The following is an 11,227-nucleotide window of genomic DNA, read 5'->3' as shown; positions in this document are numbered from 1 at the left end:
TTTTTCTGGCATTTGAAGATGCAAAAAGGAAAGTATCTTTTGCCTTCTTATAACATTATGACACGATATTTATTACTATGACACCCTTTTTTAGCAAAATTCACTTACGCATTGAAAAAAAAGGTGCTAAGATCTATTTTTATAATCACACTTTTCTTTTCTATTGTTAAGATTCTTATTCGTTTAGATTGGCAACTATTTACGTACATTACAGTAGGATTAATGTATAGTTGATGTTTCCAATGACTATTCGTAGCTTTTGATATTATCCATTTCATCAAGCGTTCTTGAATATTTTTTTTGTACAGTCAAAGTCGAAATAGCCATCGAAAACAACAGAATCAGACTTGTACAGTGAAAAGTCAAGATTACTTGGCTAAAAAGTCCTTATCATACACTTTACTACAGTTTCTTCCATCGCTCTACAACAAATATCACACTAGTATAAGAAAAAAGTTGAAGAAACTAAGTACCACGTACATTGATTTGGGCGATAGTTACGCTAATATTGACACGAACTACTGGCTTTCGAAAGAAATAAAATTGCCTTTCTCATTCGAAAAAAACAAAATATTAATCTACACAAAAGTAAGTATTACAGAGAAAGGAACTAGAAAGAAGAATCAAGGAGATAATAGAAAGGTAATAAGGCACATTTAAAATATCATTTAGCGTAATCCCGGTGGCCAGTCGACTCAGTATGTAAGTTCTTTTTCCTGGGTAGCTGCAAGGTGATAGGTTGCACCTCTTGAAAGCTCGGTCGTCTGGTGTCGACGTAACCAGGCGTACGAAACGACAAAACGCGAAGATTTGGCACATGCTGCTCGACCGGCCAGTCGAAATTGAAGACCGATACCGGGGTCTCGGGCGTATGATAATCCGTGGACGAGTCGTCGGGCGTGTCGACCGGCGTCGTCGGCGTGGTGATGTACGGACTCAGTTCTTGGTGTACCACATCCGGCACTCGCTGCAGTCCACAGTCCGGCCAGAGCTGCGCTGGTTGGTGCTGTTGCTGAGGTAGTACGACCGTCGTCGTGGGCGAAGCGGACGCCGTCGGACTCGACCATTGGTCCTGGCCGACCTCGTAGCCGTACTGTGCACGTCGAGAGCGAACTTGTGAGAAGTCTGCGAGCTCTATCGGGAAAAGTTGCCGAAAGGGTGCCCCCGCCCCTCCCCCGTGCGCTTTTGTCAGGACGGAATCCGGATAGAGGCGACTGATTCCGCGAGCTTTTCTAATTACACGCGCGACGGTCCGTCCGCTCCAAACTTTACTTTCTCGAGAAACGTAGGCGAGAAATCAGCCGCGCGAAAATTTCTCGCCAAGCTGATTAGCGAACAAAGCAACCAACGTACCGTGTGATGGAGGGCAAGATGATGGTGATGGTGATGGTGCGACGGGTCGGTAATGCACGGATGGGGCTCGAGACCAGGCGCTGGCGGCAGCGGCGCTTGCACTTTGGTCTGATGCAGCAAGAGCAGTTGCCGCTTTTGCGAGTAAGTCGGCCCGTAGACGTCAATGTGGTGCTGGTCGTTCGGATGACCGAGCTTATCCAAATCGACGATGTTGTACTTGGGTGTGCCATTGTGATCAGGACTCGGTGCCATACCCGGTGACAGCTGCTGCAATGGCTGTGGTTGCGTTGGCGATTGTTGCGGCGATTGATTTGGCGCTAGGTACTGGCTTATTGTCTTGTTACTGGCACGCAGGTACGTCAGGTTCGACGACGACATTGGCCGGCTCGGACTTTTATTGTTGCGCTGCACCTGCATCACATCGCTTTGTCAATGTTGCTTTCTCATATTTTTCTCATCCAAAATATTTTATCGTTTTTCAGTTTCAGTATCATTGTGATACTGTAATCTTTTGAGTAACTATAGCCATGGATGTAAATAATCCATTCAAAAATTATTCACGGTTATGTCGAATCCATAAAACGTAATTGCCAAGTAATGGTCAAATGAAAGCAATTCACATTGAAATTAGGATAATTTTACGTACGAAGTCGATAATGAAATACCTTTCACTACCCGTAGAATGTTAAAACCATTTTTATATGCCTCGGAGATTTACGTATCTTTGTAGTGAGTAGATAATCGATGAAGAAATTCATTGCTCGCAATCAGTGTCGACGAAAAGAACAGTACAAATAAAGGAAGTTCCAGGGGAAAGGAACTGTGACGAGGTAAAAGCGAAAAAGCACAAACGATATCGGACATCGTACCATCGTTACGTATGGCTTGTTACAAGGACAGAACTCGGCGGCTGCTTGATTGTGGCAATGAGGAACGCTGTGTCTATCGTCCAGCTGCTGCTGCTGCTGCTGCTGCTGCTGCTCGGTAGCAGTGTTGTTGATGGACATATCGACGGGCTCGGCTGTATTATCCGCTGGCGCCGTCGCCCCCTGTCCCGCGTGATGGTAAGTTCGGGATGACAAGGGCTGCTGCTGCTGCTGTATGCTGGAGTCGCCGTAAACCTGCAACGCGCAAAACCGATAACCCAATTCCGGCCTTGAAATTTATGCTGATTCGCTTATGCAGCGTCCTCTATCTCGTGCCTCTGCCGCGCACTTTGATGGATACCAACTAAGCGAGTTAGGCGTCTCATCGCGATAATTTGATATTCGACTCTAATTATCTCGCCACTGGCGCGGCGCACGCGAGCACTCTGACTGGCAGTAAACCCACTGTCCCCTCCTCTCTCGGTCTTTCTCATTTTTCTATGCCGGGCGTAAAGCGAGAGATGTTGGTTTGCTCGTTTGCGATTTCGTTGCAATGAAAAGAACTAGTACGCGAACGGAAATGTCTACGGTCTACAAGAAGGTGCTCCGCGACTGACGAACGGCTGCGACAAGTTTGGTAAGAGTAAAAAGGTACTTTCTCCGCGCTGACGCTCTCTAAAAATGGCTAAGGGGAGGCAAGGATCCGAACAAAGGGCATTCCAGCACGTATATTACAAACCTCGGTAGGTTCCTGCTTAACGAGCGTCGTCCTGTCCTTGGGCCAATGTCCCAGCTGAGCGTTGTCATCGACGACGGCGACATGCGAGGAGGACGAAGCCTGATAAGTCGCGATGTCAAGCTCGGTCGGCGGTAAGCCGTACGGGATAGCCAGGAGAGCGGCCGCCGTGGCCGCCGGTCGCCCATTGTAATCGACGACTTCGGGCCCGTAGCCGAGGCTCGGCTGCGCTGCTATCGGCGCCACGGCCGACGCCGTCGTGTTATTAGCAGTAGTTGCTGTCGTCGCCGTAGTACCCCCCGCCGCCGCCTGCAGTTGCGGGCACACGCCGTACGTGAACTTGCTCTGCGACGAATACTGATACAGCCAGGAACTTGCGCGCAATATCTCGGCCTCTCTCTCGCTGTCGTCGTCGGCATATGCAAAACCACGCACAGTTTGTCATTAGGACGAGTCGCGTCGCTTTATCGTCTCCCTCGTCCTGTGCGAAAAAGGGACCTCCGCCGGTCCAAGTTTCACCACGTTGGAGACTAATCGTTCAGTAGTCATCGAATCGCGGACTCTCGTCTTCGTTCGACCGAGTGCATTCTTCGGTTCAGAAATTTTATCGCTTATAAATTTTATAGATTAATTTTCAGCCGCTTCAATTAAAGCGTGGCTTTTTAATCAATAGTGGCGAACCGAATAGCTATTCAATCGATAGAAAGTACATGAAAAGCAATACCACTAAAGCAGTCCTAAAGTCATGAATGACGGAGAAAACGATAGAAATTCATGTCGTTCGAGTTGGAAACCAAATAGGCTTCCACCTCGGCCGAATCGCGTCCATATTTGTTTTACCGATTTTTCAAGCAGTAAAGAGGAACTGAACTCGAGGCCGTAAACCGTTATCAATATACACGCGCGGGAAGAACGTAATGGCTCTTCGCATAGAGGCATAAAAAAATTGATAGCTCAATTCTCAAAACGCCTGCAAAGTTTGTCTTTGCCAGAGCTAAAATGCGAAATGGATATATCTTTACCTTAATACTTGATTGGTACAAACAATAATCGGATGCTGGCATTCTTCGGAGGTGTCTTTGACTTGTAGGACGCAGTGGACCCAGAACCACCTGCCGGAGCGACTCTGTATCCTCAGTAACGCTGTACTCGAGCGCTCTTGATCGGATTGTATAACTGAGGAAAAACGAACGTTTGAAACAGGCTTGGCGTTGACACGCCGGTGCGATATACCTACCAGTTTGGTGCTTGCAATATGCCGTGCGAATGCTGTCCCAATGCAGGAGATTATACCAGGAGACGCCGACGAGCTCCGAGCGACTGTATTCCATGTGACTTTCGGCTCTGAACGTTCATTTCAAGTGGATGCATCGAGATCGTTACAAAGGGCAGATTGATACGAGTGACGCGCACGACGCGGGCAGAGACAGACGGCACACTTACGTTTTGTCGATGTGGAGGTATTTCATGTCCATCGAGTGGATGGTCGTGAATATGTTGGTCGCGCCCTGCACGACGCTCTCGCGCGTTTCGGGCAGCACCACCGGCGTGCACGACGCCAAGAAGACCGACTCGCTGCGGTTGCTCTGCAACGCGAACGGCAAGTAGCGGCCCTCGACCAGCACCACCTGGATCATTCGATCGGCATTCACTCGGCAATGACTGCCGGTACCCGAGGCGTCGCGCTCGACTCGGCTCGACTTGGCTCGACTTGTCTCCTCGACGCGGCGGAAATGATTTTCGCTCATGAGCCGCGCGCAGACCGAGACAAAAGACCGCGCCGAGCTGCGGCGAACGAGAGATGGCGAATCGCGCACGAGGAGGTCAACGTACTCGTCGTGCAACGAGTGCCCCTCGGCCCGTGGAGCGCGCGTGGCTGCTCGGCATACGTTCGGCGAGCGTGCAGCGACAAATTAAAAGATCGGTCGGATCAATCGATAGGCGTGTGTACGTGGCGGCGGCGCCGCGCGTGCACGGCGCACACGGCGCGCCGGCATGGCTAATCGTGGGAAGACAAGCCGCCGCGCGATCATGTACCTTTTGATCTCCGAAGCGCAGCTGCCTGCGCGAGTTGCGCGACACGTTTATGCGGCACAGAAATAATCTCCGGTCGTTGGGCAGCGTCGCCGTCCCCGGAGCTCCGTTGTTGCCCACTGCCGCCGCTTCGACGCCGCTGCCCGGTCCGCCCGAGCTTCTAGCCAGCTGATTCTGAATGACCATGTGGTCTTGTTTGTCGACCACGTCGTAAACACTGTCTCCGTGGATCAAGAGGTCTTCCTGCGACAGTCGTGTTTTGTCTGTTGTTCAATTGCCTGCTTGGATTGCCCGACTCCTGACGTTTCGTCGTCGCTCTCGCGGAATTGCATTGATACTTTTTATGAAGAGGCAATATACAAACGGCGCTTTACGTAAGCGCACAAAGAGTCGCAGATCGCGCTGTAATCGCTTGCATTTTTATTGTGAAAATATCGCGACAAGTGTTATGATTACTCGTCGGGCGGTTACGTTAAGCACGCCGTTGAGAGGCAAATTTAATCAAGTAATTAAAAATAATAAACACCTGAGAGGGTCGCGCGGATTGCCCCACTACTCTGCCAGCGCACAAATTCTCTCTCTCTCTCTCTCTCTCTCTCTCTTTCTCTCTCTCTCTCTCTCTCTCTCTCTCTCTCTCTCGAGGGGGGGGGAGGGGTTCATTTTACGACTAAAAATCTCGTTCCTGTAATTAATTCCGTGTGCTAAAGCGTTTTTCTCCCCAGCACTTAAGTGCCTCCATCCCGGTAGTCTTGTAAATTATTATACGCGCGACAAAAAAATAAGAAGCCTATTTGTTCAAACGTTTCGTAAACTTGCGTATCGTTCGTGGTGGACAGCAAGAAAATATAGTATATATGTATATATCAGGGGATAGCAGATGAAAACTGTCGTTACCATCGAGTGACCCAAGTATTCGGCAGCATTTTCCGATATATACAGCAGCTTGCCTTGTTGAGTCATCATCATAATGAAGCCGGACATGGCCTGCAAGAGAGTATCTGTTATACGTTTCTCTTTAGAAAAAATATACAGTGTATGACAAAAAATACAAAGAAGGAGAATCGACGTTTGCCAGAGAGAATTTCCGTGCCAATGTCGATTAAAATTTACTGTCGCGATAAAAGAAACATAGGAGAACGAGAAAGGAGTCTCGTAACGGTTATCGTTATCATGCAAAAACGTACTCACTGAAAATTTTCTTCTACCTGCTATCGTCGCGGAGATACGATTTCTGAGAGACCTTCGATATAGACCAGCGTGAAGAAAATAGTGTCGTTATTTCTCGCGTCTAATTTTCAATTTTTATATGAAAACTAAAGTTACTTTTTCTCCAACTTAGTGGAAAGAAATTTGCTCCACATTTACTTTACTTCACAGATAAAGTGGCTTTTAAAATGGAACTTTTAAAATTTATTGCTCGAAAAAGCTGTCGCAATATTTTCGTAAAGTGGGTTTACCGTACCTTTGAAAATCCAATGTTTGGCGTTGGCATGCTTGCGGATTCTTGGTCTTTTTTTAATACTGAAAGAAAAAAATTGAAGAAAGACAATTTTTTCAATCTGCATCAACACACGTTACAATAATTAGCATTTAGTTTGAACAAAGAATCGAATATTAATTGATCAACAAAATATACATTGTATAATCGATAAAATTCCAGGAGAGATTAAAATTATAAATGTCCATCTATCGCATCTTCTCCAAATATATAATATTAAAAAATAATTCCATAAAATTGATTTGAAACCTAAGAGCCGCTCCAAATTGCAACACTCGTGTCTTAAATTTTACACTTAACTCACATTTAAGTGAATCCCAATTTATTTATTTTTTTTTTCAATCGCGCATCCCTTAAATCGAACGCACCGCAACGTAATCATCACTTGCCCGTATGTAACGAAACTCCATAAACTGTCGAAAAAAAAAAAATTATAAACTCCGAAATCCGATCTAATGACCATTCACGCATCTTGCCTATCGCTCGCTCGAGCCACGTAATTTCAACAATAAAATTAAACAACCATCGTTGCGGAAAAAAAGAAAAAATACATGGTCTTCCCGAAGCAAAAGAAATTGCATTTGGGGTATCAGAAACGTCGGATAGGCGCCGGACACGCAGACAATCGCACATATCATACACACACATAGGTCTATAAAGAATGCTGGGCACGTTGGCGCTGTGCAGCCGCAGCAGCGGAGCGGTATAAGGAGCAGGATACATAAAAGAGCGCGGGTGTATTATGGGAGATAGCGTCGTGGGTATGCACATGCACACACAGAATATACACTGGCGAGCGGATAGTGGGGGGCGAGAAGGTAGGCAGTTTCTCTCTCTCTCTCTCTCTCTCTCTCTCGCATATACACGAGGGGAGTATGGGTTACAGGAGCGTGAGAGTGTTGTTGCAGAGGCCGAGAGGTCAGCGGATCACCCGGAACTCGCGCTTAGAGCGGTTAACTTTTGCCTCCCTCGTTCTCTCGCGACCGCCGCAAGTACACTATATATATACACATATATATGTATATATAAATGTGTATGTTATATATATATATGTGTGTGTGTGTGTGTGTACCAACTTCTCCTCTCTCTCTCTCTCTCTCTCTCTCTGTCTCTACCTCGCTTTTTCTTCTTCTTACGTCTTACCTTCCTTAGAGAGGCACACTCTCTCTCTCTCTCTCTCTCTCTCTCTCGTAGCTTATGCCTTTTATCTCGCTCTGCGAGAGATTCCTTTTTTCGTCCTCTGCGCCGCGCGGACGCTTTTCTGTACCTCATCGAGCTTATAAACAATGACCTCCTAAGTAGTGGCAGCCAGAGCGCACGTACACACATGCAACTCTCTTTCTCCTCAGATGCACTCCGACCGCCGGTCTACATTTATATGCGCAAGGATCTTCGTGAATCAATGTGTCGCCGATGCTCATTTTCCTTTTTATTCTTTCCAGAGAGGGAATATTGTCCGCGGTTATGTGGCGATTTCGTTTTGTTTTCGGTTATATTCGAACGAACGGTTCTCGTCTGCCGCGAATCTTTCTCGAGACTCCGCGGGGCAATCAATTTTAGTGTTTCCTTTATCGCGAAAATCGAGTAAAAGGAAGATTCGGCATGACGCTTGATTGCACGGGCAATGAAAGCGGCTTTCAAGTCGATCGTTAAAAAATGCATAGAGCGTGCGCGATTGAAATGAGGGCCGATAAATTAATTAGAGGCAAGTTGGGACGAGGGACGAGGCGCGCCGAGCTTTCATTGTCGTTCGTAAGGCAACGCTCGTTAATCCTGATTCGGCGAAGGAACGAAGAAAGCGCGGAAAATAAAAGAAAAAAAAAAAAAAAAGAAAAAATATGGCGAAGTAGGCAGAATGGTATTTATTTTTAAGAGGTATGATAAATGGCAAGAGGGGGAGGAGCGTGTGAAAATGGTCCGGCGCATGCAGGCAGGAGGATGAGAGAGCTCGCGAGAGGTCATTCCGCCAGGACGGCCGTGGCGGCGACTCGCGCGCGGGCTGCCCGTGCCCTACACGTGTTTGCATAGGCTAAATAGGCGTTCGCATTTTATAGCTACATCTCGCCTTTACTTGGCGTTACATCGCGCGCCCGCTTGCGTCATGCTTTCGTTAATTGCAGGCAATCGCGCTGTTAACCGTGGCGATGGCGCGCGCGAGGCTTCCATGCCAATAAACACTATGATTAACGTTGATAATTACGGCGCGCAGGCGCCCCGGCAACACCACCGCCGCCGCCGACGCGAGAAAACGGGCAAAACGATCCTTTTTCCCCGTACAAAGGCTTATCACGCACGGCGCTGGAGCCATCCTGCCAGCGCTTCGCGATTTCGCCTTTTATTCGATTATTTATTCTCACCGCTGAAAATATCGCGAACGCCGCGCGCCGCGATCATCCACCTCCCTTTTGTGCGATTAACAAGTCGCGTACGTTGGGACCGTGCGCTGATTGAAACTACGTGTGCGCGCTATATACTTTGCCACAAGTTATAGATCAGGCGGCTAACAAAAGAAGACATTGATAAATAGGCCAGCTTGAACTTCTCGAAGAATTAAGAAGAGAATTGAGAAACTAGCGAGAGAGAGAGAGAGAGAGAGAGAGAGAGAGAGAGAGAGAGAGAGAGAGAGAGTTAGGCATTGCTTGAATAGGCCGCGAAAACTCACTTAACTGTGCTTAGCCCATTACAAAGACTTTACAGCTTCGCTTAAGCAGCAACCACTCTGCTGAATATTTTCGCGAGCCATTCATTTTGCGCAAAAGATTTATAACGCTCGTTCATTATCTTAATTGAATCGATCAATTTTGCGGGAAAGGCCTTTTTTCAGGCCCTTTGGCTTATTTACCGATGCCACCAGAATTCGGACGAGATTGAATTTATTATTGTCATTGAGTCAAAGCTGTGATGCTAGTCTGTTTTCGAAAAAAATAGATTATTAGTTAAATCACTGAATTTACAGTTGAAGGCATTCATAGCTTGAAAATAACTTTATGCAGACAAATATGGCCTGTATTTACTTCTAATATTTGTTTAATTACACAATATTTTTTAAGCTTGTCAGATTCACTTCAATAAATTAATCATTTAAATTGTGGATATTTCAAATTTAAAGAAAAAAAAACACTGCTAGCTGCTGTGGTGTTATGATTTCTCGGGAAAGATGAGATGGTATATTTGATTACTCATCAAAATATGTTATCATGGAAAAAAAACTGATGAAAAATTAAAAACATCCAAAAAAAGCTTTTTCATAAACGTCTTGAAAAATAACTATATACATTTTTTTTATCCGACAAATCAACTTGAAATAAAGTTTGCCACCTATACCTTACAATATTCCTCGTCCTGAATACAGATTTATGGAAATTTATCAAGCAAAGTTACATATATTAATAAAACGTACATGAACTCATATTCCTACGAACAAACATTATACGAAAATCTGACTTTGTCATCTCCTTATGACTAATTATCAAGCAAAATGTGTAAAAAAATTTTCCATTAATTAAACGTAGAAAAAATTTTAAGATGGTAAAGATAAAGAAATTTTATTAAGAAAAATAAAAATAACAGAAAAGAATAACGGGAACCAAGCTTACAGTGCAGCAACTTAATTATTGACAGGAAAATATCCCATCATCGACGATTGCGCAAACACTAGAAACTTATTGTTTATACAACGCGCCCCGTTCAAGAATAGATCGAGAGTGTTGAAAAGGTTTCTCGTCAAATACGAGTGAAATAAACTCACCGTGCTGGAAGTAATTTGCCTTCCTGAGAAAGACACAAACAAGAGCCATGAGTTGTAGTTGAGAGAGCCGCTGTCGTGTCGAGGGTGGAAGCGGCAGGAGGTCTCGCAAGTTGGCGATCTCCGCGTTTATCAGGTCCCTTCGCAATTTGCTCGCACCTTTCGTGGATTTGCTCGCATCTATCCTTCAAAGATCACACCCAATTTTTTCGTTAGCACACGCGCACAGAAACAGCAACAACAAACACGGACGCACAACTCGACGATAACTTTTCCATTTTTTTTACATCACCCGGCTGATCCAGCCCCTTAACTTAACTTTTTTACGGCACGTTCTCGCCTGCAAACGTCTTAACTTTTTCTCGAGTTTCGCTCACCTTTGCGCTTGATTCCCGAGTGATATATATTTTGCTTCGAAATCAATGAATTTTGCACACAAAATGAAATGTGGTTGAGACAGCTCGATTCGTCAAAAGCTTTGTCAGGCGTGTTTTTCCAAGGCGAGTGATTTTTAACGTGAATCAACTGGACTATAAAACCGAATTGAAAAAAGTAAAAAAGAAAATCGACGAAAAACCAGCGATAGCACAAGCGAAAAGTGGCGGAAAAGCTCGGGAGCGCAGACGAGAAGGCAGTCGGGTGAGGCGAGAAGAAGACGCAAGCACAGCGGCGCGCGCGCTCGAGGGGGGGGGGCTGGTTTTTGGTTGGATCCTTACCGATTGAACATATTTGGCCGACCTGCTTATTGAGTGGTCAGCCTTCGGCCGGTGGTGTTTGTCAGCTAGGCTGGACATTAGTCGTGGGCTGCTGCGAGCTGCTGCAGTAGGCCGAGCTCGCTCGGTACATCCGGCTCGCAGGTTCCCGCGAAACTCCGGCCGCTGCAATCTAACATCCGGGTCATAACGCGCTACTACACTGAACACGTGGTAAGAGAAGAGAGAGACCAAGCTCGGCTACTCCTTCGCAGCGTACAACTCCTCCCCCTCCTCTCTCTC

The 11,227-nt window shown here is 46.2% G+C and overlaps 1 protein-coding gene across 1 annotated transcript; it reads right to left on the bottom strand.

The window, feature by feature from the left end:
• Window positions 1-27: 27 nt before the first annotated feature.
• On the bottom strand, window positions 28-10,986 carry LOC131663517 (neuronal PAS domain-containing protein 4). The gene is made up of 12 exons (XM_058933970.1): window positions 10,949-10,986; window positions 10,236-10,417; window positions 6,452-6,510; window positions 5,884-5,973; window positions 4,993-5,232; window positions 4,399-4,583; window positions 4,193-4,299; window positions 3,978-4,131; window positions 2,959-3,358; window positions 2,223-2,474; window positions 1,354-1,764; window positions 28-1,093 (listed from the first exon to the last, which is right to left on the bottom strand). Exons 1-12 carry the CDS (start codon window positions 10,957-10,959, stop codon window positions 665-667), a joined length of 2,520 nt encoding a protein of 839 aa, XP_058789953.1. The 5' UTR covers window positions 10,960-10,986; the 3' UTR covers window positions 28-664.
• Window positions 10,987-11,227: the final 241 nt, after the last annotated feature.

This window comes from Phymastichus coffea, unplaced genomic scaffold (genome assembly GCF_024137745.1).
Source record: "Phymastichus coffea isolate CEN01 unplaced genomic scaffold, Cenicafe_Pcof_1.1 PCOF00036, whole genome shotgun sequence".
NCBI lineage: Eukaryota > Metazoa > Arthropoda > Insecta > Hymenoptera > Eulophidae > Phymastichus > Phymastichus coffea.
The sequence above is the reverse complement of the archived record's forward strand: the minus strand, read 5'-3'. Positions and strand labels throughout refer to the sequence as shown.

Coding starts and splice junctions, on each gene's coding strand:
- LOC131663517 (XM_058933970.1), bottom strand. Junction 6,511..10,235: donor GGCAAATTACTTCCAGCACG/GTGAGTTTATTT, acceptor TTTTTCTTTCAG/TATTAAAAAAAGACCAAGAA. Junction 4,584..4,992: donor TGCGCTTCGGAGATCAAAAG/GTACATGATCGC, acceptor CGAATGATCCAG/GTGGTGCTGGTCGAGGGCCG.